Below are 26988 nucleotides of genomic sequence, written 5' to 3'. Positions count from 1 at the left end.
ATCTATACATGGATGGGGTGGTGTGAGAGGTGAATGCAAGGGTAGTGGGTCAGGGGTTGGAGATGGTTAAAGAAAATGGAGAAAAGTGGGAAATAAGCCAGTTGTTGTTTGTTGATGACACTGCGCTTGTAGCAGGATGAGAGGAGGGATTGAGGAAGTTAGTGACAGAGTTTGAGGTTTGTGAAAGAAGGATGCTGAAAATAAATGTGGGTAAAAGTAAGGTGATGAGATGTACAAGGGGAGAGAGTGACAGCAGGCTGGAAGTGAGCATTAAGGACGAGAGACTGGAGGAAGTGGATAGCTTTAGATACTTGGGTGTGAATGTGACAGGAAAGGGAGGAGTGGGGGGTGGAGGTAGAATGTAGATTGAGAGAAGCAAGTAAATGCCTTGGTGGATTAAAAAGTGTAATGAGAAATAGACATCTGGGAATGGATGCTAAGAGGAGGTTATATGAAGGAGTGATTGTGCCAACAGCATTGTATGGGGCAGAAACATGGAACATAAGAGAGGAAGAGAGAAGGAGTTTGAATGTGTTTGAGATTAGGTGTCTGAGAAGTATGATAGGGGTTACTAAGCTGGATAGAGTGAGATATGAGGAGGTAGGGTAAAAAAAGGAAATGAAATTCAGAGAAATGGTACAGGACAGCAACAAGGGGTTGGGGGACAGCATAACGGAGGAACAGTAGCAGTATAATAAAAGTTTCATCATTTCTCTGTGAGCAGAGTCCTCCTCTATCACAGATAAAATGATGTGTGGCTCTGGTCCATAGGGGTGCCCCATATAGACCCTAAAGTATCAACTGCATGCTACTTTGCCATAACAACATGCAGCCAATACGGAGAATGCCCAATGGAATCATACAACGGCAAGCTCAGTGGTGTGTTCTGACTCCTCTAATTGAAAAATCTCCCATACCTCCTCTCCTTACCACTCACTTACTTCTCACAGAAGTAATGCAGGCAGCCTTGGAGGTGAGCTAATAAGGACGACCAGTAGAGGAGCCAACAGTGGTGACTACATATGTTAAGGAAGGATGGGAGAAGACAGAAAATTGAGGTGAATGGAGAATGATTGTGTATGGATGATGCAGTGATACATGAAAGGGTGTGGGTGGGGGATGGGGGCATAAGGAAGTATGTGTGAAAAATAATTTGACACAGCGCGAAGGGATTTCTCCCCATCTTCTCCTTTTCTGTATGAGGGGATATAGATGGGGGTGTTGCCAATTTAATGAAGAAGCCTTGATATGGATGTGCTGTGTCTTGCGACACTGCTTCTGACCTAGGGCAGTGGGTGAGATGCAAGGATGACCTGTAATCCAGGAGGAGCCAAGATAAGAGGGAGTGAGGGGGTGAATGGGAGTGGAGTATGTGGGGATGGAGTGGGTTTTGTGCCTTTGTTTTTTGGCTACCTCCCTTGTAAGGGGGAAGAAGCCTTTGGTAAGTGTATGTACATACATATACCAAGGGCTTTTTTCCCCTTAACAGGAGGGTAGCCAAAATCAAAAGGCATAATTCCACTCCCACCTATATCATCCCCACCCATTTCACTCTCATTCACCACCCACTCCCTCACTCACATCTTGGCTCCTCATGGAAGATGGGTCATCCCTGCATCTTGCCCATCATCCTGGGTCAGAAGTAATGCAGTAAGACACAGCACATCCACAGCAAAGCCACTTCATTTAATCAGTGGCCCTACCCTCTCTATCCTGTCATGCAGAAACACTGAAGATATGGGTGTATGTATATATATATATATATATATATATATATATATATATATATATATATATATATATATGTAGTAAAGCCAAATGTTCACATCCATCAGAAAACAATTCTATTTTTCTAGACCTAATATTCAATGCTCATTTGACTTTCTGCCAACATGTAAAGGACTTGACAGCAAGAATACACAAGAAAACAAACCTATTTAAATCATTGCAAGCACCAACTCTGGACAACAGACACAAATTCTAATAACCATTGACTATGCTTCCACAACATGGTTCCTAACAATCAGCAAGACAAACACACAAAACCTACAAACTGTACAGAATGAAGCACTGAAAGTAATATCAGGATGCATCAAAACCACCCAAATTAGACATCTGCATACAGAAACATTCTCCCCATAGACACATGATGAAAAGGAGAGGAACACAATTCTACACCATATCCCATAACACCACAAATCCATCACTTTATATCTTGTAGACACCACTACAAAAAATAATTAAATAAATAAATTACTCCAACAGCATACCATGCAAGCACTTATAACTACCTACCACCTATACCACACAAAATATCCACACATAAACACTCAAACCAATAAACAAGCCTTTCAAGACAGATCCCTAAACTCAATACTCCACCAACAACTCCTAGACATAAGCCCCAGAGAAAAAATGGTCTGACATCTAATAAGAACCGCACTAGCTTAATTGCACTCAGGACACTATCCAGCACTGAAACAGTACTAACACATCATACGCTTGACCATAGATTCACACTACCCTAGAGGCAACCACACAGAAGATAATCACATCATACTAAAATACCCTACACTAGCAATCCCTTAACCTCTTCCATACAATGATGCCAACATAGGCATCATGAAATGCAAATGGGTAGACGGGGATGCCGGCATTGGCATCTTGATATACATTTTGTAGTTGTTTGAGATGAAATGTCTGAGAAGTATGATAGGGGTTACTAGGCTGGATAGAGTAAGAAATGAGGAGGTGAGGAGGAGAACAGGGGTAGAAAGGGAACTGGGAGATAGGGTTGATGAAAGGATATTAGGATGGTTTGGACACATGGAAAGAATGAGTGAAGATTAAAAGAAGTGTGGAAGGCAGAGGTGGAAGGAGTGAATATGAGGGGGCATCCTAGGATGAGATGGATGGATGGGGTGAAAGGGGCATTACAAAAGAGAGGAATGTCTGTGGAGGAAGGACGGGAGAGGACAGAAGATAGGGGTGAATGGAGAGGGGTTGTGTATAGATGATGCTATGATGCATGAGGGGGAGTGGGTGGGGGATGGGGGGGGGTGAGGAAGTATGTATGAGAAAAAAATTGACGCAGCCCGAAGGGATTTCTCCCTGTCCTCTCCTTTTCTGCATGAGGGGACGGAGAGGGGGGGTCACCGAAATTATGAAGCGGCCTTGCTGTGGATGTGCTGTGTCTTGCGACACTGCTTCTGACCCAGGGCAGTGGACAGGATGCAGGGATGACCCATCATCCAGGAGGTGCCAAGATAAGAGGGAGGGAGGAGGGTGGAGGGGAGTGGAATATATAGGAAATGGAATGGGTGGGAGTGGTTTCTATGCCTTTTTCTTTGTGGCTACCCCCCATGTAGGGGGAAAAAAACCTTTGGTATATGTATGGTATATGTTGTTGTAGCTGAAAGACCATATTCTGTCAACTGGCTTGTGATCACATTTTCTATAGTTATTAATATATTCAGAATGAAAGAGAATGAATAATAAAGCTCAGACTTTATATTTTATAATGCAAGTATTGAGCTGTATCACCAAATCATCATACATCAGGCATCTGATGCCGCACACAAGAATATCTTTCATGAGTAAATTTAGGACCCAATCAGAAACTGTTGGTGGTTACCTGAAGGTCATAGGTTATCTGCATGAGAGACCTAGGGCAATGAAATGATTGATTTTAGCTCCTCTGTGGATGAAAGGATAAAGGGCCATACCTACCCTCAACCCACAGCCAAAGTCAGAAGCAAGGTACACAGCATTTACATAGTAGGGCCCAACAGCCAAAAATGGTTTACCCTACCCACTTCATTGCATAATGACCTTCCCTCCTCTTCCACTCATGAGTAATTAAAGATGACAAGGATAAATCCCTTCAGGCCACATCAATTTATCATTTATTCAAAACCACTCTCCAATCATACCTTTCTCTTGTCCTCTTCCTTCTCTGCTCAACTGGTAACCCCTTTTTACTCGAGGCCTCCTTGCACCCCATCCATCCATCCCACTCTTGATTCCCCTCAATTATATTCCATCCAACTCTTTCTTACACACTCTTTTTGCTAGTCTTTCTTTATTCATTCTTTCCACATACACAAACAGTCCCAGTATTCTTTCATGAACCCTGTCTGCTACCTCATTTTCCAACCCTTCTCTCCTTCTTACCTCATTTGTCACTCTATCCATCCTCATAACCTACACCATACTTATACTCTTTCTCTCAAAGACATCTAAATCCCTCTTTTTGGTCTCAATTAAATTTCAAGTTTCTTCCCCACACAGTGTCATTGGTGCAATCACTCCTTCATAATGTCTTCTCTTTGCATTGCAAGATACCTATTTCTCATGACACTTTTTATTTCCCCATGACATCTACTTGTTTCCCTCACTTTACAGTTTACCTCCAAACCCAATACACCATTTCCTGCTACATTTGACCCTTAATATTTAAAACTGTTCACTTTCTCTAGTCTCTCTCTGTTAAGACTTACCTCCAATTCACTTCCACCCTCCCCCATTGTACATATCATCACCTTATTTTTACCCACATTTAATTTCCTCCTTACATACCCACCCGAAGTCTATCATTAGCTGCCTAAGACTTTCCTCTGACCCATCCACAAGTACAGTGTCCTCAACAAACAACTGGCTCATCTCCCAATTCCCACCTCTCTCACAAACCATCACCAATCTCCTGCCATTCACCCTTTATTTACCTCCAATACCACCCCATCCATATACATGTTGAGCAGCCATGGTGACATTATAAAACCCTGGCACAGCCCCATATCTATATGACTAGGCTCAATATCTTACCTGAACCAACATTCGAGCATGACAGGATGGAATAAGTCTTGCAGCAAATTCTTCTAACAAGTCTTTAGGTGTAATGCTTTGCAGAGCCTTGAGTTTGTCTGCAGCTGTCCAGTGCTCCTTTTGTAAAATCAGTAATCTGGTGTCCCTAAAGTACAAAGAAGTTATAAACAATTTGTGGGCTATACTTGTGTTTTCATAAATCATTTAATGGTAACAATCTGTATTATTACAATGTCCCAACAACTTGTGGGTTGTAGAGTATAATTTAGATCTTCACCTATTACGAATATCTATTAGATAGTTTGGTATGAGAACATATGGTCTTCCATACTTTTCAATACCACACAAGAAAAGTTCTCCATACAATTTGTGAGTTAAATAGTATTTGTTCTTCACCTTTTGGACAGCTTAATATGGAAACATTCATTATCATTATTATTTTCAACAAAGTATTTGCAGTAAGAAAGATATCCAAGAATGTTCTAAGAAAGGGTAAGGATGTCTTTTGGGCTTTCATGGATATGGAGAAGTTATATGACAGGGTCAAGAAAGCCAATGTGGAGTGTTAGGGATGTACTGGGTAGGGGGTCTGCTGTGGGTAGTCAAAAGTTACATAAGTATTATAGTATGTTTGAGGGTTGGGAATAGAGAAATTGAATGGTTTATGCTGAATGTGAGGAAGTGTCAGGGTTGTGTGTCTCTATAGTTGTTCAATGTGTGGTAAAAGATTAGAAGGAAAGGGAGATAATTTGGAGTATGCTTGATAGAGGTTTGGAGTTGGTGAATGATCAATCCAAACAAACCATGACAAATGCATGTCGTGGAGAGCATATTATCTCACCCACATAGTAAGCAGTTGTAGAGGAAGTGTCAACTGCTGCTCCGAGTTTTGCTACAATTAGCGCTCCAAACAGGCGCTTTACTGCCACACTTGGAAAAACACTTTGTTGTTATTTTGGGGAGAAACAATATGTTTTCGTGGGACCAGCAGGGTTTGTATCCGGTTCAGTTCTTGGGTAAATAGTTTAGCACAATATGGAAAGCAATAAAGAAGTAAGAATCAATGAACCAACAAAAAGACTGGATGAATCCAGAATTGAGTCCCCATGGGGAGTGATACACAAAAAAACATGTCTAAATGATCTCCGAAGACAACCAACAGGTACGTAAGTGATGAGTATTTCTCGGGATTTAGGAGGTATGGGGAACAATGAAGAAAACCTTGGACACTGAGAGAGATTTTAGGATTAGCAGAGCAATAAGAAATAGAGAAATTAACAACTTAGCAGATGAAGTGATTGATTTAAAATTAGACTACAAAGCTTTGCAACTAGAGGTATCCAACCTACGTACAACTAACGAGGTGATACTAAGAGAATTAAATGAACTAAAAAGTGAACTAAGCGTGATAAAAAGAGAAAATGAAAGGAAAATGAGGTTAGAAATACAAATGATGAATTGAAGAAAGAGGTAAAAGAACAATTGAAAGCAGTAACTGAAAAGATGGAAGAATCAATCACAGAGAATCTGAATGAAATAAAAAATCAGCGGAAAATGGAATGTGAAAGTCAAAAACTCCCATTCAAAGAAGTAGTACAGCAGCAGGTAGTAGAGAATGCAAAGGAAACAGTGATCAAGGTGATCAAAGAAAGGAAAATTGGGTGAGAGACACAGTGGACAAAAAGAAATGTATTGTGGTTTACGGTATAAATGAAAAAAACATACATACATATACCAAGGCTTCTTCCCCCTTCCAAGGGAGGTAGCCAAAAAGGGGAAGGCATAAAAACACTCCCACCCTTTTCATCCCTAAATACACTCCACACCCCTCCCACCCTTCCTCTCATCTGAGCACCTCCTGGATGACGGGTCACCCCTGCACCCCGCCCACCGCCCTGGGTCAGAAGCAGTGTCGCAAGACACAGTACATCCACAGCAAGGCCGCTTCATTCAATCGGCGACCCCCCCTCTCCTTCCCCCTTTGCATGTACACAAATACACAATGTACACAAATACCAAAGAGAAAAGGGAGAGAAAGAAATTGCAAAGGAGATTCTAAAAGTGGTTCAAGATGAAGGACAGAATCTAGATACAGAAATTGATGATATACACAGGATGGGTACATACTCAAAAGAAAAAACCACAGACCAATGAAAATCAAACTAAGAACACAAATGATAGCAGAAGAAATACTATCAAAAGCGGCAAAACTAGCAGTGAAAGATACAAAAATATATGGATAAAAAAGGAAATGAAGAGGAATTAGAGAAAGATAAAGAACTGAGAAGTGAAGTCAAGGAAAAAACGAGAAAAGAACAGAGATGGAAAAAAACAAGTGCTGGATCTGAGACTGAGAAAATGGTACATTAGAAAAATGGAAACTTAAACAAAGAAAGAGAAGAGAAGAAAAAACTAAAAGTGGCATATACAAATATGGACAGTATGATTTCAGGATTAAATGAATTGAATGACTATTTGTCAATAGAGAAACCCGACATAATGGGAATTGTGGAGACAAAACTGAAAGGTCCTATACAATCAAGTATGGTGGGACAAGGTTTATACAACCTTTGGTCGAAAAATAGGATGGACAAACAGGGGGGAGGAGTCATGCTATTGACTAGAAAGGACCTAAATGTAATAAAGGCAACAGAAGGAAAAGATAATGTGGAATTAATCACAGTTAAAGTCGAAAACAGCAGTATGAAAAGTAGAAGGTTTATAGTTATATATGTGCCACCAAAAACTAAGACTTGGACTGACAACCACTCAAAATTACTAGAAGACACAAAGAATGAATTAACAGAGACACTGAAATACAGAGAAAATATAGTAATTATGGGTGATTTTAATGCGAAGGGAATAAATTGGAAAGAATTGACAATGGGAGGTGGAGAGGAACTCTGGGGCAATGTCCTACTGGATATGACCATCGATTACACATTGACTCAATGGGTTAAAGAAAATACTAGATTAAGACAAAACGAAGAACCATCAAGACTTAATATTTGATATTCACCTCTGAACCTGAAATAAAGGAAGAAATAAACTATAAGACACCAATTAGAAAGAATGACCACATACTAATAGAGATCAAACTTATGGAACAAAATGTGGTAAGAAGGAATGAGAAACATAGAGAAGGAAGATTAATGTACAACAAAACTGACTTTCTAAAACTTAGAAAAAAAAATCAAAATGCCTGTTGTTAAAAATTTGCTAATGATGAAACAAGACAAGAGAAATGGAACATTTTCAAAGAAACATATAAAGAGGGATCAGACAAATATGTGCCTAAGCAGAAACAGAAAAGGTAGTACATAAAGTGCTGGTACAATAAAAAGTGTAGCGATGCTAAAGATAGAAGAGACAAAGCTTGGAAAAGATGGAAAAGAAAAGAAAAGAAAAAAAACACCCCAAAGTGAATTCCAAACTGAAACCTGTGAAAAGTCTGGGGTAAACTTACTCACTACGGTAAATATAACAAAAGAAAAAATTAAAAGGTGTATAGACAAACTCAAAGTTAATAAAACACCAGGGCCTGACAGTTGGCATCCAAGAATCTTAAAGGAAATGAAAAATGAGATTGTTGTTCCATTAGAAATTATTTTCAAGAAATCCATCATATCCGATGTCCCAAGAGAATGGAAGCTAGCTAACGTTACTCCCATATTCAAAATAGGTGACAAAAAGAAACCAAATAACTATAGGCCTATAAGTTTGACTTCAATCGTAGGAATAATAATGGAAACTATCATCAGAGATGCTATTGAACATCATTTAGAAAGTAACCGTTTGATAAATGATAGCCAGCATGGTTTCAGACGGAAACGTTCTTGCGTGACTAACTTACTCGAATTCTACAACACAGTTATCTCGAATTATGACAAAAGAAACAATATAGATTTAATATATCTAGACTTTGCAAAAGCTTTTGATACCGTCCCACACGAAAGACTACTTACTAAATTAGCTTTACACGGAATAAGTGGTAGCCTATTAGGTTGGACTAGTAATTGGTTGAATGGTCGAAAACAGAGAGTTGTTTTAAATGGAAAAACTTCTGGATGGAAAAGTGTTGCAAGTGGAGTTCCTCAGGGTTCCGTTCTTGGGCCACTTCTATTCATAGTATACAGGCACACCTCGACTTACGTCGTTTCAACCTACGTCGTTTTCGAAGATACGTCGGTTTTCAAAAATAATATGGAAAAAATTCAAGTTGTCGTTTTACTTGACTTTACGTCGGTCAGCCAATAATGGAATCGCATAAACACCAAAAAACGTTTCAAGCGTTTCAAGCAATTCATGTTACAATAAATAAGAATAAAAGCATGTAAAATTATATAAAGATTCAGTAACTGCTAAAATATATACCATAAAGTAGTATGGCCTAGTCCACTAGAACATAAAATCGCAACGGTACTTCCAATACGTATTTACCGTAAGCGGCGTCTCGACTCCCGCAATTCTTTTGGATTATTATCTGTTTACTGAAGTTTTGTAAATTTTCTCATTAACATTCACTTGTAACTGTAATATTTGCCTCCATGCCTCCTAAGAAAAGTTCTAGTGAAAGTGCTAAGCGTCATGCTATTTCGCTGGAGGAGAAAATGGCGATGATAAAACGTTATTGTAATGGTGAAAAAGTTGTATCGATTGCACGATGTTTTGGAGTAAGTCGGACAACTGTATCAACGATTGTGCATAATAAAGACAAGATTTTAACACATGTCACATCTGAAGCCCCATTGATGAAGAACACGATCATCAACAAGAAAAGAGGTAAGATATTTGAAGAAATGGAAAATCTTCTTTCGATTTGGGTTGATAGGAGGAATCGTCAGAATGCGAATCTTAGTCAAGAGCTCATTCAGGAAAAAGCGTTGTCTTTGTTTGAGGACCTAAAGGAAAAATATCCAGATGAGAAAGATGTAGATTTCAAAGCAAGTCCTGGATGGTTTATGAGATATAAAAACAGGAGAAATTATCACTTCCTTAAAAGACAAGGTGAAATCGCATCAGCTGATGAACAAGCAGCAGCGGAATTTCCTGCTACACTGAAGAAAATCATCGAAGAAAACGGGTTTCTTCCTGAGCAAATTTTCAACGTAGACGAAACAGGATTATATTGGAAGAAATTACCAGATCGTTCATTTGTTTCCAAGGAAGAGAAAACGATTCCAGGTTACAAGGTCTCAAAAGAACGTGTGACCATAATGTTGGGAGGTAACTGTGCAGGAGATTTTAAATTATTGCCTCTGTTTGTTTATCATGCACACAACCCCCATGCCCTGAAGAATATACCCAAAGCATCTCTCCCTGTTATATGGATGGCTAACTCAAAAGCTTGGGTCACTGTTGTTATTTTCGAAGATTGGTTTTTCAATAATTTTGTCCCAGCAGCAGAGAAGTATTGTAAGGAGAAGGGGATTCCTTTTAAGGTTTTACTTATCTTAGATAATGCTCCTGGCCACCCACAAAACATCGCAGATTTTCACCCCAACATTACCGTCATATACCTCCCCCCAAACACTACGTCTATTCTCCAGCCAATGGATCAGGGGATAATTGCTATCTTCAAACGTTATTATATGAAGCGTACGCTACGGCAAGCAATAGCTGCAATTGAAATGGATGAGTCTATCACACTTCGTGACTTTTGGAAGGGATATGACATCTACAAAGCTTTACAGAATGTAGCAGCAGTATGGAATGATGTTCAGAGCACTGCTATGAATGGTGTATGGAAAAAGCTATGCCCGCAATTTGTGCACGAGTTTAAGGGCTTCGATACTGTTGTTGTCAACAAAGATTTGGTTACAATGAGCAAAGAGCTGGATATGAATTTGGAGGAAGAGGATTTCACAGATTTATTTGAAAAAGACAAGGAGTTACTGACGAACAAGGATTTGATGGAACTTCAGGAGCAACAAAAGAAAGAAGAAGAAGAGGATGATGAATCTGAGCCACGCCACTTCACCATTAAGAAAATGGAGGAAGCATTTGCACACATCGAAAAAGGTCTTGCTATGTTTGAGGATATGGATCCAAATGCTCAACGCTTTTCCAAGATAATGGGGGCTTGTTATGAAGCTTTTGCTCCTTATAATCTAATCCTTGAAGAAAAGAACAAGAAGACGGTTCAAGGCACTCTTGACCAGTTTTTACGCGTCGAACGACGAGAATCAGCTGATGTTGATGTCGACAATCCCCAGCCATCTACGTCTACAACGTAAACATCAACATATTGTATCTACTGTTTTGGTAAACTGAAAATACATTAAAGTTTTTCACTTGTTACAATATGTTTATATGTAAGCTTGAAATAGTTTTTATTTCTTTGTTTTTTGTTTTGTTTTACCGTATGTTATTGACAATGCATTCATAGAGTACAGCACCGCGAAATAGCAACGCGTAAACATCGACATAATGTATGTACTGCATTGGTAAATTAAAAATACTTATTTCAATTTTTCACTTATTACAAAATGATTGTAAGCTTAAACTAGTTTTTATTTATTTGTTTTTTTGTTTTGTTTCACCGTATGTAATTGACAATGCATTCATAAAGTACAGCAAATTGTACGTATTGAAGAATAAGTACAGGTACTTTTTTATACTTTATTACAAAATGATAAATAAATGTTCTGTTTGGAAACTTAAAATAGATTTTTATTAACCTTGTTTAATAAATAATGCAATCAAAAGTAAAATAAAGTACTGAAAAATGGCTATTGGCAGTTTAGCCTAGGCTACACCAGGCCTACCTAGCCTACTTGTAAGCAAATTCGACTTACGTCGTTTTTCGAGTTACGTCGTGTCTCCTGGAACCAATTAACGACGTAAGGTGAGGTGTACCTGTATATAAATGATATAGACCATGGACTAAAATCTACTGTTTCCAAATTTGCTGATGATACAAAACTGTGCGGAGTGGCAAATGATCACTCAAACCAATTAGATATTCAAGAAGATTTAGATAATTTACAGCAATGGTCTGAAAAGTGGCTAATGAAATTTAACACAAGTAAATGCAAGGTTATGCACATAGGTAAAAATAACAGTAAGTACGATTACAAGCTATTTGGAAATTCGTTAACAAAAGTGGATAGTGAAAAAGATCTTGGCTTAATTATCAGTAACGACCTCAAATCATCCAAGCAGTGTATTTCAGCCTCTGAGAAAGCAAATAAGATTCCGGGGCTGATTGCGCGATCTTTTGATTTCAAAAGTCCATCACTCATTAACAAGCTATATAAATCGTTAGTTCGTCCACATTTGGAATATGCTGTTTCCGTATGGTCACCGAATCTCATTAAAGACATTGACAGACTGGAAAAAGTACAACGGCGAGCCACAAAACTGATTCCAAATATAAAAAATAAATCATACGAAAATCGACTAAAACACATGAATCTGTTTTCCCTAAAAAAGCGTAGACTCAGAGGTGACTTGATACAGGTCTTTAAGATTTTAAAGGGAATTGACAACATCGAAAGTGACAAAATTTTCACATTGAATGAGAATCAGACAAGAAACAATGGTCTCAAACTGTCCGGAAATAGATTCAATTTGGAAGTACAGGTAAACGTCGACTTACGATGGCATTAGGTTTCGATAGAGCCATCGTAAGACGATCTCATCGTAAGTCGATCCCCACTCTGTTCCGTGGTCACTGTACCTAGCCTACCTGTATAACAGTGTATATTAACCACCAGAGATACTGAATATAGCCTATTAAACATGTACAGTAGTTTATTTAATTATTTTTATCCTTTTTACCATATTCAAACACTATAATATGTATTTTCAGTACGGCACTTAAATCTCGCGGGCAGCAGCCAATGCCAGCCGTACGACGTGACGTAATAATACTCGCATCATAAAATATAGTCACCGCTTATATCGATCGTTCTCTCTTTCACCCGCGAATTTTGAAAACCACAGAGAATGAATCATTTGAGAGAATGTAAAAACACAGGGGCGACTACAATAAATATAATCAAGACGCCGATATGGCAGCGTCGCGAATCCACTTGCTCCTCATGACGCATACGTGTGCGGCACCGTATGGAAGGGGTTAAATTATCATATCGTCGTCGTCGTCGTCGTCATCGTAAAGTCGAACAATCGTAAGTCGCGGCCATCGTAAGTCGACGTTTACCTGTAGGTAGAAACAACTTTGCCAACCGTGTAGTTAATGAATGGAATAAACTTCCTGCACAGGTAGTGCAATGTAGTTCAGTTCGAAGCTTTAAGAATCATTTAGATAAATACCTAAGCAAGATGCTGTAATGATTATAATTTATCTTATATTAATTGTTTTTGTTCTGTTATCATTTGTCTGTCTGATTTTCATTTATTAATAGTTATATGTCAATTTATCATTATTTACTATTTACCTGTTTGTTTATTATTTAACTATACCTATGCATTTATTTATGCATTTCATTTGTTATTTACATTATTATAGTTTTTATTTAATGTTTTATTATTAATATGATTTTTTTTTCGCATCCGAACTTGATATGGATCAAAAAGTCTCCTGTCGGCATGCTCCGCCTTTGTAATCCTTTGACTAAATGGCAAAAATACATGAAATTGAGAAATAAATACATACACACACAAAGAGAGAGAAAAAAAGAAACTATGAAAAAGATATAATAGCAAAATCCAAAGATCAACCTAAACTATTTTACAGATATGTAAATGACAAACTAAAAGACAAACACGAAATAGTGAAACTGTGTGAAGGAAATCAAGAATATACAGAAGATGTAGAAATGGCTGAAGTAATGACCAGACACTTTAAGTCTGTATTTACAATTGAAAGCTCACAATTGTGGGATGATAGTCACCAAGGACCCCCTAAAATGAAAGAAATAATGGTGACACAGAAAGAAATAAGGGACCAAATAAGGAAACTCAATGTCAGAAAGTCATATGGGCCAGACAGAATAGCGAACTGGATATTAAAAGAATGCATAGATGAACTCACAGATAAAATACACAAGACAATTGACTTATCACTCAAAGGAAAAGTACCACAAGATTGGAAAAATGCTAATATTGTACCAATATATAAGGGAGGAAATAAAGAAAATCCAACAAATTATAGTCCAGTATCCCTTACAAGCATATGGACTAAACACTTGGAAGAGAACAAAATATTAAGCCCCAACCAATTTGGATTTAGAAGTGGAAGATCATGTACTACAAACTTAATATGCTTTTACTCAAGATTGCTAGACATAATACAAGAAAGAGATGGCTGGGCAGATTGTGCCTTCCTGGACCTACAAAAGGCTTTTGGCAAAGTACCAAACAAAAATCTACTAAGAAAAATTGAAATAATTGGTGGGATACAAGGAAAATTATTAGAATGGATGAAAAACTTCTTGGAAGGAAGAAAACTGAGTGATACTTAGAGAAAAGAACTCAAAATGGGTAAACATGATAAGTAGAGTACCCCAAGGCTCTGTGTTGGCTCTGATAATGTTTGCTATTTATATAAACAGCATGAATGAAGGAATTAAATGCTATATAAACTTCTTTGCAGATGATGTGAAACTATTGAAGAGAGTAACGAAGAAGATTTCAAATCTTTTCAGGGAGATCTGAACAAAGTCTGGAATTGGAGTAAAAAGAACAAAGTGAATTTCAACATTAAAAAATGTAGTATAATGGAGTATGGAAAAAGCAAAAATAGAATATTCGGTCAATACAAAATTGGAACAAAAGAAGTTACAAAAGTAAACTCAGAAAGAGACCTAGGAGTAATCATTTCAAATGACATGACACCAGACAAACGCGTAAACAAAATAGTTGGGGAAACCTACAACTTAATAAGATCAATGAAAGTGGCCTTTGACTACATGGACAAGAAAATGGTGAAAAAAATACTAGTTACACTGATAAGACCAAATTAGAGTATGCAGCATCACTATGGACACCCAGTACAAAAGAGTGCTAACAAAGATGGCACCAACACTTAGCAAGTTGACATAGGAACAAAGATTGGACAAACTAAACTTATTAACTCTGGAGCAAAGAAGAGAAAGAGGCAATTTACTAACCATCTATAGAATTATGAAAGAGATGGAAATCCTTGACAGGGATGATCTACTTGAATGGGACAGAAGAAATACAAGGGGACATAAGAAGAAAATTAAGAAGGACAGTTACAGAGGAGATCTGGAAAATAGCTTTCCACACAGAGTGATAGATACATGGAATAAATTGAAAGAGAAAACAGTCAGTGCTAAAACTATACATGACTTTAAGAAAAAACTGGATGCGGAAAGATACAACTGCGGTTCTCTACGAGCATAGCTCCTCTCCTGCAAAATACAACTAGGTAAATACATAACTAGACCTGACACACTAGCCATGCACACCTGCCTATGACAGTGTGACCCTGCTTGACCTGACCTAACCTAATCCAATGCAATTATGTAATTACACACCACGGGTAACTACCCACACAGTATATATATCAGCTCCTGGTTGCATATAAAATAAGTTTTGACCAACTAACGATGAATTACCCACTAACACACTTTTCTTCTCACTGTAGCCCACAGTGGCTACACTGGTGACCTGAATAAGGACCATGGACCTGTCTCCTATTGCTACCACTCCCACCACTGCTCCAACCCCCCCAACAGCAACTGAGGGATATTAAACCAAGTGCAGCATATGTTGAGATGCTCTCCATCACCTGCTTCCTACCCACAGCCAATGGAACCAGCAGGGAACCAGCAGGAGCATCAACATGTCCTATCAGATATGGCTCCTGCACTTCCCAGTGCCCATTCAATCCATCCTTGGCAACGTCAAGGACGAAATTACCACCACAGCATCAGCACCAGTCTACAGGCACCAACAACAATGACACCAGACTATTGCCCACCACCACCACAATCTGATGCACTGCAAACCTGTATCTTGTAGTGGGCATGTAAAGAATATATTATGTTTATAGTGTTATATAATATATTGTACCTGTAGTGCTGTGTAGGTGTAAAGATGTGACTATGTAGAGCCATTCTAGCAGGTTTCTATTGATGGAGTTGTAATTCCTGCACATTTGAGTATGGTTATGCTGGGTAAACAGTATTGTTCCTGCTTTGGTTGAAGACACTCTGTATTGTGCTTTAAGTTTATATAATAATAATAATTGTATCAAGATGTTAAACTTTAACCCACCATTACAAAGATGGTGGCAGCAGTTAATAACTTCATCTTTCATTGCGAGACATTTTAGTGACATTCTCAGTGAAAAACAACCTAAAACTTGTGCTTAAGTGCACTGTGTAATTCCCTGGTGTTTTCACACTTTTTTTTTCCTTTTCCTTTACTCCTTTTTATAGCTAGGTTCAGACAACCAATATTACAGAAGTGCAAAAAGTGAAATTGTGGACTACTTCATATTATACTGTTAGACATCAATTCAAGCCATTTTTGCCTCCGATTTTTTAGCTCATTCCTTTGCTGCTACCTTTATGTTGCCCCAGACTGGTGCTATGAGATTTCTCAACATATTGCTGCAATTTTTCTACCTATAACAGCATTGTGCACATGGATGTTGTCAGATGAGTACAGTGGCAGGTATGGTTTGACTGCTGAGCAACATGCATATAGAATTAGAAAATTCTCACAGACCAATGATCAAAACCACATAAATGCTGACATTGGCTTGGAGAGAAATATTTGTGTCTTGAAGGAATACCTTTGGAAGGCAGGATAGGAGAAAGAGAAAGAGATCTACTGGCCATTTACAGAATCATGAAAGGTATGGAAGTTCTTGATAGAGAAGATTTATTAAAGTGGAATAAAAGAAAAATAAGAGGTCACAAAAAGAAACTCAAAAAGGATAGTTATAGAAGAGATTTGAAAAAGAATAGTTTTCCTCACAAAGTGATAGATATCTGGAACAAAATGGATGAAAAAATAGTATATATAAAAACCATACAAGGTAAATACAACTAAGTAAATACTATTCAAATAAGCCACCATTTACATGGGTCAATATGAAGGTGGGATAAAGACCACCCTTACTCATAATTATATTGATTATAAATTTAAAATCTAAATAAATAAAAACAAAGGCATTGCATTTGCAATTAAAGAAAAGAAATACAAAGTTCCCTAGTTATCTGGACATATTAGATGTGAAGTTGAAGGGGTAACAAAAAATCATATGCTTGTTCAAAAAACTATCTGAATAATGTGAAGCAAATAATATAAACATGACAACCTACTTGCGAACATTGCCAGGCTTGAGTATGGTATTATGATAAGATTTCAGTAATTGAAATTTAATTTCATCAAACGTCTTCCCATCATGGTGCTTGGCAAAGTCCTTTATGTGTTGTAGTAATAGCTCTACCACTTTCTGTCCATAAAAAAAAGAGTTATAAAAAAAAAAAAAAGTATTACAAAAATTAAAATTATGAAAGTATTGGGCAATTATTGAGAAAAGCCAAATACAATAAACTCTCTGATAGTGATGATAAATTGAAAATTATACTGACCAAAAGTTTGTTATCAAAGCCATGGGCTTTAATGATGATCCCCCTTTCTGTAGCATAGACTTTATAGCCATACTGTGCCATACAGGCAGGATAAATGTCTTCCATTACATACTGACTGTACAGATTTATAAACAGATCAAGCATGGCTGCCCTGTTGAAGAAGAGAATTATAATCATCTTGCTAAACAAGTGGATAACTTCATGTAAAGTTTTAAGAACACAAAGGTTTGCAACAATTAGTACTTTTCAATATCATGAATATACACACACATATATATACATACATACACTAAAAGGCTCTTTTCCTCTTAAGGGAGAAAGCCTAGTCAAAACATACACTTAACCATCCCACACCCATTGAGCATCTATTTATTCTCCCATCTAACTTAGCTCCTTGTGGATCAAAGGTCATCCCTCCCATTACCCACTGTTCAAGACAAGACACAAGGCAGCACGACACAGAACCTCCAAAATAGGACCCAGCAGATAAAGCTGGTTTACCCTGTTTCATTATGTCAACCCTCCACTCTTACCTACTAAAGAATTTACAGAGCACAGAAAAAGGCATCACATCAGACTGTATAAATTTTTTAATCATTAACAACCACTCCATTCACACCTATCTCATGCCCTCTCTCTTCACTATTTGACAAATATACTCCTTGTACCAATGGCTCCCTTCACTTTCTCCATCTACCTTCTCAATCTTCCCCTCAAGTTCACTCTATCCACCTCTATATTCCACTCTTTTTGCTAGTTTTTCTTTACTCATTTTTTCCGTATGCCCAAACCATCTAAGAATTTCTTGATTAACAGTCTCTTCCCACCTCAGCTCTACCTCAGCATATAATTTCTCACTCTATTCACCCTCATACTTCTCACAATACTTTTTAAAACACTGTAACTTAGAAACATTTAAGCTCTTCCTATCTACAATTAAAAGCAATCTCTTGCCCCTGGTCTCTCTTGTAAAAGACACATAGCCTCCAGGAAATTGGCAACAGCCTATGGGCAGAACCATACATTACTCAGAGATACTGTGTTGGTCTCTGGGGACTGTTTGTATGGCACATTGCAGTATTTACCTAGTTGTATTATATGGGAAAGGGAGCTATGCTCGTAGTGACCCATCTTTGTATCTCTCAGCACCTAGTTTGATCTTAAATTCTTGTATGGCTTTTGCACACACTATTGTTTTGTTCAATTTGTTCCAGATCTCTTCTATAAATATCCCTTTTTAATTTCTTTTCATGTCCTCTTGTTTTTCTTTTATCCCACTTCAATAAATCTTCTCTGTCAAGGACTTCCATCCCTTTCATTATTCTGTACAGTGCTCGACAAGGATATATGAACAGTTAGCGAGAATGAGTGATGAGAAGTGTTGAGGACTGTTTTTGCTTAAATGCACAATTTTATATAAAAAATTAGCATATGGTTGCATTATTTGACCTATTTTCTTTAAAATGTGTGATTTTCATGTAATTTGATCAATGAGAAGTTATGTTTTTATTCTCTACAAAATTACCAACCACATACCATCCAACTCACTAAATGCAGACCTCAACCAAACAATGACAATTTTTGCTCAAATGCACAATTTTATATAAAAAATCAGCATATGGTTGCATTATTTGACCTATTTTCTTTAAAATGTGTGATTTCCATGTAATTTGATCAAAGAGAAGTTACGTTTTTATCCTCTGCAAAATTACTGACAACAGCTATGAATACCGTCTGGTTTTTGCTGAAATGCACAATTTTATATAAAACTTTAGTATATGGTTGCATTATTTGACCTATTTTCTTTAAAATATGTGATTTTCATGCAATTTGATAAAAGAGAAGTTACATTTTTATCATCTGCAAAATTGCCAACCGACTCACTCATAGTCAACCAAACTCGAAGAATGGTTTTTGTTGAAATGCACCATTTTATATACAAAATAAGCATATAGTTGCATTATATATCTGTAGAATAATTTAGCTTGATCCTTATATTTGTCTATTATATATTTTTCATTATTTATTTTTTTTCCCTGTGTATTTTTACATGTTCATTTCTTAGTGTGATACAGATTTACCACATACCCATTTTTTCTTTTTTCCAAGCTTTGTCTCTTCTATCTTTTGCCTCACTACATGTTTTGTTGTACCAGCACTTAATGTACACCTTTTCCTGTTTTTGTTTTATGTATTTTTCTATTCCTTCATTATAGATTTTTCATCATTGTCCATTTCTTTTCCATCTTTGTTTCTTTATTATAGAAATTTTCCCAATTCACTTTTTGAGAGAATTTTCCGAGTTTCTCAAAATCCGTTTTGTTATACGTCAGTCTTCTCTTTCTATGTTTCTCATTTCTTCCCAAGTAAATTTCCTCTTTTAGTTCAAACTCAGTATGTGGTCACTCTTCCCAACTGGTGTTTTGTATTATATTTTATACACAATTTCAGGCTATGTAAATATTAAGTCTAGTCTTGATGGTACTTCATTATTTCTATATCTGGTATTTTCTTTCATTTATTGAGTCATTGTGTATTCAATGGTCATGTCCAGTAGTATATTTCCCCAAAGGTCCTCTCCACCTTTCTAGGTCATCTCCTCTCAACATATTTCTTTAGAGTTAAAGTCACCCATAATTACTAAGTTTCCTCTCTTCAGTATTTTATCTATTTCATACTTTGTGTCTTCCAACATTTTGGAATGGTCACTCTCTTTCCAAGTATATCTTTTTGGGGGCATATATATTACAGGACTCCCTCAAATAACATGGATTTGAATAATACGGACTCAATCATACGCGGATTTTATTTCAAAACCATCTCAAATGTAGAGAACCGTTTTAAAATTCGCGCCGAGTCGGGCACGCATACGCACACACGTGGCAACATCACAAACATTTGTGGTGACTGCTTTCTATTTTACCATATACAGTCGATTCTCATATAACGCAGTCATTATGTACACTGGGAACTGCTCAAACAAGGGTGTGGGGCGAGGGGATAGCCATGGGTGGCTGCCTGCAGTTACGTGTCAACCTCCGGGTACTGATGCAGGAGGGAGGGAGGGGAGGAGAGGGGGAGTAGGGGGTGGTAGGGGGGTAGCCAACAAGCTTTAGCTTGTCGCTTCCACCACCTGCGCTGTGTTATTGTGAAATTTTACTGCCCTAACCTGTTGAAGTGTAATGTTTCTTTCGTTTTGAACACAACTAATAAGTCTGATAATGACTGCGCTTGTCGTGTCTTAATTTCTCTTATGAGGTTCTTGTTGTTACTGGCGGTGGTGGTTTGGGAGATAAAAAACAGACATATACACGCTAATACACATGTAGACACTCATACTTAGACACGTGTTAGACAACCAGTGTATGTTGTGAATGCGCATGCGTGTACACACAAATACGAACACAGACACACGCACGTACATGCTTACTTGTACATGTGAACACAGACACATACACGCATGCATGCACACACACGCCACACTCATACATACGCCACATACACACATATACATATGCCACATACACGTGTATACGCCACATACACACACACATGTATATACGCCACATACACATACGCATATACGCCACATACACACATGTATATATGCACAAACACATACATACGCCACATACATACACCACATACACGCGCACACACACCTCTCATGGCGCTGTGGTTAGAGCTCTGGTCTGCCACTACGGAGGTCCGGGTTCGATCCCCGCCCGGGGCTGAAATAATATCAGTATCGCAGCGCTGAGGGGTGTTACTCCAACTCTCGTGGGCGGGGAGTTGGGGGTGTGTGTGTGTGCAAGGTCATAGCATTACCCATAGATCGGACCTACGAGCTCTGAGCTCTCTTCCAGGAGGGAAATAGCTGTCGATCACGAGTCCAACACGTGATCCAAAGACCAAGTGAAAGTGAATACACACACACATACGTACCCATACATACGGCTCTCGGTATTTAATATGGAAAGTCAGCATACGTGGATTTGGTCATATGCGGTAATTTCAGGAACCTAACCCCCGTGTTATTTGAGGGACTCCTGTACTACAATTTTCTACTTTTCATGTCACTGTTTTCAACTTTATCATAATCAATTCCACATTATTTTCTTCTGTTATCTTTGTCACATTTAAGCCTTTCTTAGTTGAAAACATGTCTCCTCCACCCTGTTTCTCTCTCTTTTTTATTGAATGATTATATAGTCCTTGTCCCACAGTATCTAGTGGTAGTGGACCTTTTAATTTTGTCTCAACAATTCCCATCATATCCGGTTTCTCTTCTGCCAGATAGTCATTTAATCTATTTAGTCCTCAAATCATGCCATCTATGTTGGTATATGTTACTTCTAATTTTTTCTTTTCTCCACCTTTTTTGTTTCCTATGTGTCCTTTTTTCTTTCTTATACAATTTTCTCAGCCTCAGGTAAAAAAAAAAAAAAAAAAAAAAAAAAAAAAAAAAAAAAAAAAAAAAAAAAAAAAAAAAAAAAAAAAAAAAAAAAAAACTCATTCCTTTCGGTCTCTGTTCTTCTCTTATTTTTTTTTTCTTTGCTTCATTTCTTAGTGTCTTTTCCCTCTTTTCCCTCATTGCTCATTTCTTTTTTATATCCATATATATCTTTGCTTTTGCCAACTTTGCTGTTTGTTTTAGTACTTCTTCCACCATCATTTGAGACTTTTTTTTTTTTTTATCAACTGTGTCTCTGACCCAATTTTCTTTCTAATTACTTTAATAACTGTTTCTTTAATAGTTATTTTTTGGTTTTCTTGTTCTACTTTCCATTGATTTTTTATTTCTTGGAGATTTGTCTTTTATGGTTTTTGTTTCTCAGTCACCGCTTGCATTTGTTCTTTTACTTCTTTAAGTCTCATTTTTTTTTGTATCTTCATTTTTCATTCTTTCATTCTCACTTTTGACTATTTAATTCCTTTTTAGTTCATTACACTCCATATTTGTTTCAACATTTCTTCTTTTCAGCTCGATCACTTCTTTATACATTGCCCTATATTCAGCTTTCAGATCTATAATTTCATTGATTAGTTCTGAAATCTCCTGATTTCTTAGAATATTTTTATACCTTTTTCCCTTTCCAAATCTGTACAGAAGTCCCTCAAATAACGCGGGGGTTAGGTTCCCAAAATTACCGCGTATGACCAAATCCGCGTATGCTGACTTTCCATATAAAATACCGAGAACCGTATGTATGTGTATGTGTATTTACCTAGTTGTATTTTACGGGAAGGGGATATGCTCGTGGTGTCCCATCTTCATATCTCATTTTATCTAAACTATTTTTAAATTCATGTATTGTTTTTGCACACACCACTTTCTCATCTAACTTGTTCCAACTGTCTATTACTCTGTGAGGAAAGCTGTTCTTTTTCAGATCTCTTCTATAGCTGTCTTTCTTGATTTTCTTTCTGTGTCCTCTTGTATTTCTATCATCCCATTTTATCAAATTCTCTCTATCAGTAATTTCTATGCCTTTCATGATTCTGTAAATAGCTATCAAATCTCCTCTCTTCTTTGCTCTAGTGTCTGTAGTTCAAGTTTTGCTAGTCTCTCTTCATATGATAGTTTTAACCCCTTCCATACGGTGCCACACATGTAGGCGTCATGGACTTAGATCTTGGTGGTAGCAGCCAATGCCAGCCGTACGACGTGTCGTAATAATACTCGCATCATAAAATATAGTCACCACTTATATCGATCGTTCTCTCTTCACCCGTGAATTTTGATAACCATAGAAAATGCGATTACAAAAGAATTAGAAAGAATGTCATTATGGAGGGGCGACTACAATAAATATAATCAAGACGCCGATATGGCAGCCTCGGGAATACACTCGCTCCCCATGACGCCTACGTGTGCGGCACCGTATGGAAGGGGTTAAGAGTGTTGGTGCCAATTTTGTAATTGCTCTTTGTATTCTTTCAAGTTTTTTGATACATTTTTTTTGTACTTGGTGACCATATCGTTGCTGCATATTCCAATCTTGGTCTTATCAGGGTGATTAGAATTTTCTTCACCATTTCTTCATCCAGGTATGTAAATGCAACTTTGTTCTTATTAAATTATAAGTTTCTCCAAAAATCTTATTTATATGTTTCTCAGGTGACATATTATTCATAACAATGACTCCCAGGTCCTTCTCATTTTCTACTTTTTTATTCCTTCTTCTCCCAATTTATATGATCCTGTTATTCTGTTTTTGCTTTTTCCAAATTCCATTATACTACACTTTTTTGTATTGAACTCCATCTCCCACTTCCTACTCCATTCCTGTACTTTATTTAGATCACTCTGTAGTGATTCACAATCTTCTTCTGTGTTCACTCTTTTCAGTAGTTTTGCATCATCTGCAAAGAAGCTCATGTAACTTTCAATTCCTTCATCCATATCATTAATATATATAGCAAACATTATTGGGGCCAGAACTGTTCCTTGCGGAACATCGCTTATTACTTCATCCCATTTTGAGTGTTTGTCTCTTATCACTACTCTCATTTTCCTTTCTTGCAAAAAGTCTTCCATCCAATTAAGCAGTTTACCCTGTATTCTTCCTTCTGTTTCTAATTAAGCAACTTCTTATGTGGTACTTTGCCAAAAGCTTTTTTTAGGTCTAGAAATGCACAATCAGCCCATCCATCTCTTTCTTGTATTATATCTATTAGCCTTGAATAGAAACATATTAAATTGGTGACGCATGATCGTCCTTGTCTGAATCCAAATTGCCTTGGATTTAACACGTTTTTTTCTAAATACTTTACCCATCTACTTTTGACAATTCTTTCACAAATTTTTGCTATTGTACTTGTTAGAGAGACTGGTCTATAGTTGATAGGGCCTTCTTTATTTCCTCCTTTATATATGGGTACTATATTTGCTTTTTTCCAATCTTCTGGAACTTTTCCTTCTTTCAAGGAACTGTTTATTATGCTATGTATTTTGTCTGCCAGTTCATTCCTGCATTCTTTCAAAATCCAGTTTGCTATTTCATCTGGTCCATGCGATTTTCTGACATCAAGATTACTCAAGTGTTTCAATATTTCGTCCTTTGTTACTTCTATTTCTTTCATGGGAGGGACTTTCTCTTTCCATTCAATCTCTTCAGGTTGTATATTCTCCCTTGTAAACACCGATTTAAAATGTTTGTTCATAATTTCCGCCATTTCAATTTCCTCTGTGTATTCAACTCCTCCTTGTCTTAATTTCTCCAAGTCTTGTTTGTTTTTCAATTTGTTGTTTACAAATCTGTAAAATAGTTTTGGTTGATCTTTACACTTTTCTATGACATCTTTTTCATAATTTCTCTTTTCCTCTCTGCACGTTTGTACATATTCATTTCTATAACAAGTATATATTTTCCATTTTTCAGGCCTTCTGTCTTTTTTCCATCTGGTCCAAGCTTTGTCTCTTTTGTCTTTTAACTCCCTGCACCTTTTATTGTACCAGCATTTTACATATTCTTTTTCTTGTTTTTGTCTTGGGACATAGTTTTCCACTCTTTTGTAAAATTTTTCAAAATATTCCATTTCTCTTCCACTGTTGTTTCTTCTTTGTATATTTCTTCCCAGTTTTCTTGTTGGAAGAATTCTCTTATTTTATCAAAGTTTGTTTTTTCATACATCATTCTTCCTTTTCTATCTTGCTCATTTCTTTTCATGTATTTTCCTTCATTTAGTTCCAGTTCAATCAATATGTGGTCACTTTTACTTATTGGTGTTTTATATTCAATCTTGTCCATTATTCTAGGTTCAGATGTAATTATTAGGTCTAGTCTCAATGGTTCTTCCTCATTTCTATACCTAGTGTTCTCCTGTATCCACTGTGTCATTGTATTGTCAGTAATCATCTCAAGTAGAGCATTTCCTCATGAGCTGTCTCCACCTTTTACTGTCATCTCTTCCCAGCAGATTTCTTTGCAATTAAAGTCGCCCATCATAACTATTCTTCCTCCATCTTCCATGATCTTATTTAATGTTATCTTTGTGTCCTCTAACATACTTTTATGTTCACTCTCTTCCCACCAGGCTGTTTTTGGAGGCACATAATTTATCACAAACTTTCTGCTCTTCTTATCTTTGTCTTCCACTTCGATCATAATCATCTCTACTGTATTCTTTCCATATGTGACACACCTCACATTTATATCCTTCTTAATCAGAAACATAACTCCACCCCCTTGCTTTGTCTCTCTGTTTCTAATCCAATAATTATATGCATCATGTCCTACACTGTTGGGTGGTAGTGGACCTTTTAATTTTGTTTCTACAATTCCCATTATGTCCAGTTCTTTTTCTTTCAAATAATCATTTAGCTCATTCAATCCTGTTAATAATCCATCTATATTTGTGTAAGACACTCTTAGTTTTCTGCCACTTCCATCGTGTTCTCTGTTTCCCTTTTGTTTTTCTCGTGTGTCGAATTTCCTTAGTTTCATATTCACTACTCTCCAATAGAATCTCTCTTTTTCTGACTCTGTTCTGTTCTCGTTTTTTTCCTTAGCTTCAAGTCTTTTCTCTATTTCTTCCTCTCTTTCCTCTTTATTCATTTCCCTTTTTATCCATACCTTTTTATATTGTTCATTTGTTGCTAGTTTCCCTGTTTTGGATAAGATATTCTCTGCCGTCGTTTGTGACCTGAACTTAATCTTAGTTGGTCTGGACTTATCTGTACTATACTTTTCGAGTCTGAACTTCTCTTCGATTTGTTTCATTATTTCTGGTTCATCTTCCTGAACTAATTGTAGTAAACTGCTTACTTTTTCATTTTCCTCTTTGATTCTTGAGGTTCTATCTGGGTTATGTTTCTCTTCCATTCCTAATATACAGGTAGTCATCGACTTACAACCGAGTTCGGTTCCGACAGACAGGTCGTACGTCGATCTGGACGCAAGTCGGTCTTTATATATATATACAGTATATATTACCCTTTCAATATTTTTGTTACTGTATATATATATTGTATATTATATTTAGCATACTGAAATAATCTTAGCATCTTTGAACTATGTTGTATAGTATTTCTTACCTTTTTTATGATTTTATCTGATTATCTTTGGGAAACGTAGCCTAGGCATAAGCATACTGAATAAAATCCTATCATCTTTAACCCCTTCCATACGGTGCCGCACACGTAGGCGTCATGGACTTAGATCTCGGTGGCAGCAGCCAATGCCAGCCGTACGACGTGTCGTAATAATACTCGCATCATAAAATATAGTCACCGCTTATATCGATCGTTCTCTCTTCACCCGTGAATTTTGATAACCATAGAAAATGCGATTACAAAAGAATTAGAAAGAATGTCATTATGGAGGGGCGACTACAATAAATATAATCAAGACGCCGATATGGCAGCCTCGCGAATACACTCGCTCCCCATGACGCCTACGTGTGCGGCACCGTATGGAAGGGGTTAACCTATGATATCTAATACTATACGAGTATTGTCTAACCTTTTTATTATTTTACCATCAGACTTTCTTTAAGAAATGTATGCATACTGAATAAAATCTTATTATCTTTGAGCTACGTTGTTTAATATTCATTAACTTTTTTATAATTTTCGTTAGGAAACGTAGCCTAGGCCTACGCATACTGAATAAAGTCCTGTTAT

At 37.1% G+C, this 26988-nt stretch overlaps 1 protein-coding gene across 2 annotated transcripts in view; it reads right to left on the bottom strand.

Moving 5' to 3' along the window:
• The window catches only part of LOC143020628 (nardilysin-like), a 252330-nt gene that overhangs the window by 34008 nt on the left and 191334 nt on the right, over nucleotides 1-26988 (bottom strand). For both annotated transcript variants that reach the window (XM_076177107.1, XM_076177108.1), the window contains 3 exons: nucleotides 17361-17511; nucleotides 17088-17221; nucleotides 4825-4969 (listed from right to left, as the gene is read on the bottom strand). In XM_076177107.1, the coding sequence (XP_076033222.1) occupies nucleotides 4825-4969; nucleotides 17088-17221; nucleotides 17361-17511 (430 nt within the window). The remainder of the gene's footprint in view (nucleotides 1-4824; nucleotides 4970-17087; nucleotides 17222-17360; nucleotides 17512-26988) is intronic.

Source organism: Oratosquilla oratoria, chromosome 40 (genome assembly GCF_046742065.1).
Source record: "Oratosquilla oratoria isolate Oo_2021 chromosome 40, ASM4674206v1, whole genome shotgun sequence".
NCBI lineage: Eukaryota > Metazoa > Arthropoda > Malacostraca > Stomatopoda > Squillidae > Oratosquilla > Oratosquilla oratoria.
This window is presented reverse-complemented; position numbering and strand designations above follow the sequence as displayed.